Source organism: Corvus brachyrhynchos, unplaced genomic scaffold, assembly GCF_000691975.1.
Source record: "Corvus brachyrhynchos isolate BGI_N302 unplaced genomic scaffold, ASM69197v1 scaffold409, whole genome shotgun sequence".
Classification (NCBI taxonomy): domain Eukaryota; kingdom Metazoa; phylum Chordata; class Aves; order Passeriformes; family Corvidae; genus Corvus; species Corvus brachyrhynchos.
The window spans coordinates 864,861-867,293 of record NW_008246059.1 but is presented as its reverse complement, the minus strand read 5'-3'; the positions used below and the strand labels follow the sequence as shown (position 1 = coordinate 867,293).

Sequence of the window (2,433 nt, the reverse complement as noted above, 5' to 3'; positions counted from 1 at the left end):
TGGCTGAAAGCCCACTGACAAAACATTTTCCAGTAGGAAGACTATCCTTACAGAAAAATGATTCAGTATTTTAAAATAATTTCACTTTGTGGGTTAGCAGACCACAAAGTCACCATTCCACAAAGTGTCCAGCAAAATTCATCACTAAAAAAGAATGCATTGCTATCGGATTGATCAGGCAGAGTAATCTTCTTGATATTTGACTATTAAGAACAGAAAAAGGCCATTAAACTATTTCAAAGACCAACAGCTTTCCACTAAGCATATTCAGAGTGGTTTTCCACAGTGACTGTAATAACCACTTTGGCCTGTAAGCCCAAGGGCTATTAAGCAAGCAAAGCTTTCATTTTCAAACTGAGCTATTTGAGTGCATTTTGTATATAAAGGTAACTATAAAGACAAAACAAACCACTTATCTAAAATGAAATTTGCTCCACAAAAAAACAAGTTGTAGGAACCTCAGATTTTTTTTTCCCCCCACAAACAACTTAAGGTCATAATCCAACAGTGTGTATTCAAAACAGTTCATGTCTTGACAGAGGAGCATGTCTTTCATGTGACTAAAATACAGGCACCCTATGGCTAAGAGCAGCAGCTCTGCAGGATCCTTCACAAAAAGGACAGGAGGCTGCCACAGGTCAAGTGCCTGCTTTTTGCCCACTTCCAAGAGGGCCTCTAGAAAGATGAAGGAGGAGAAAGTGGAACAGTGTGTTTTGCTCAAAAATACTGAATCTCTCCCTCAAGGCTGGGTATGTTGGGTAACTTTGGTCTAATGTAATGATTCCACAAATGTTTTCCAATAATTACCCTATGTGTAGCTTTTCATTTAGCAAAGGGACCTACAGTCCTACACACAGGTTAAACCAAGAGCTATCAAGACATTCCTTCCAACTACTCTCAATAGCCGAAGTGGAAATTGAGTTTTTCCAATTCACCAAATTTTTGGAAAAGCAGCAAAACTTACCAAAACCAGCACTTGAGTTGTCTAAGTTAAAAGATGGAGAAAATAACTTGGGCAAAAAAAACCCTTCAGAGGATACCTCCCAAAATCCTTATTGAGATTTTGAGTCAATGTCTTATGATCCGACCAATCATAACACAGCAACACAGACTGCACCAAGCAATTACAGGATCTCAGACCACCATTATCTTCTACCTTTCCAAAGATTTAGGGTTTGTTCATTTCCACCCACCCCCACAAAACTTTTCAACAAACAAAAACAAGAACAAACAATTCCATTCTGCACTTTGTTCCAATTTATTTTCTAGAGGTTATCTGGGAGACAAAATGCTCCTCTTCTGCAACATGGCTCAGTTCAAGAGATTCTCTTCTACAGTAAGAGGCAACAAAATCCAGACTCAAAATCTACTCAACACCTAGGCTTTTTCTCTCTTAATAAAAGTATCTTGCCTACTTCAAATCAGCAAACCACTAGTCTCTAATCAAAACAAAATGAACTCTCATCATTATGCCATGGATCATTTCTCCCTTACCATTTTGTATGTTTCATCATGTCGCTTTGTGAGTTTCCACAATAAATGTATTATGCTAAGCACTTGCTGCATAAGCTGCTGAGATTCTGATTCCAAAAGGTTTCCAAGAATGGGAGCTGATTGTGCAGGAGATGCTTCAATCCAGCACTCAATCAGTAATGGAATTATTATCTCAATAAAACCTTTTAAGTTTTCAGCCGAGGACAGGCCTTTTTCTGCACTGTCCATTACACTTGTCAGAGACCTAAACAACAAAAGCAAAAAACAAACAAAACAAAACAAAAAAAAGATAAAAAGATAAAGATCACACCTTTCAAAACAAGATTACAGTAATACCACTTTCCTGTTTTCTGAATAATGGGAACAATTACTTTTTTAACACGTTAAATGTTTGCTGGCTTTCCTGCTAGTTATCTCAGTATAGAAAAAAGGGAGTTCAAACCATCTACAACAAACCTGCTCCTAAGTTTCCCTGCAAGTTTGTGTGCTTCTCTAACAACTTCTTAAACTTCAGTATTTCTTTCCCCATTGTTATATGTAAAGTCTATGAAGTGGAGAAATATGATATGCATTATCCTATCACCTTCAACCAACAGGAAGGAATTAATTATACTCAGCATAACAAAATAATAAAAGACCTTTAAAGCTCATTAAAGCAAAATAACGAAGCTGACTACAAGGTATTGTCAAATGCATAAGGTTTATTACAGTTAATAACCATTTCCAACTATAATAAACACAATGGTTTTCATATTAAATGAGGAAAAAAATGTTCCTGTAAAAATATACCTTTGGTTTCCACCTGATGTTTGGCTATTATGCTCTGAAAAGCAACTAAACGGAAAATTATTAAAATTATCTGAAAACGAAGTTAAAGAAAATTTAAAATTAAGATATAAGTTAAATTAAAAGAACATCTGCCAGAAATCAAGAAAACCA

The 2,433-nt window shown here is 35.9% G+C and overlaps 1 protein-coding gene across 2 annotated transcripts in view; it reads right to left on the bottom strand.

Moving 5' to 3' along the window:
- Positions 1-2,433, bottom strand: part of TEX10 (testis expressed 10) — a 54,907-nt gene that overhangs the window by 43,543 nt on the left and 8,931 nt on the right. For both annotated transcript variants that reach the window (XM_008642683.2, XM_008642684.2), the window contains exon 4: positions 1,495-1,738. In XM_008642683.2, coding sequence (XP_008640905.1) covers positions 1,495-1,738 — 244 coding nt within the window. The remainder of the gene's footprint in view (positions 1-1,494; positions 1,739-2,433) is intronic.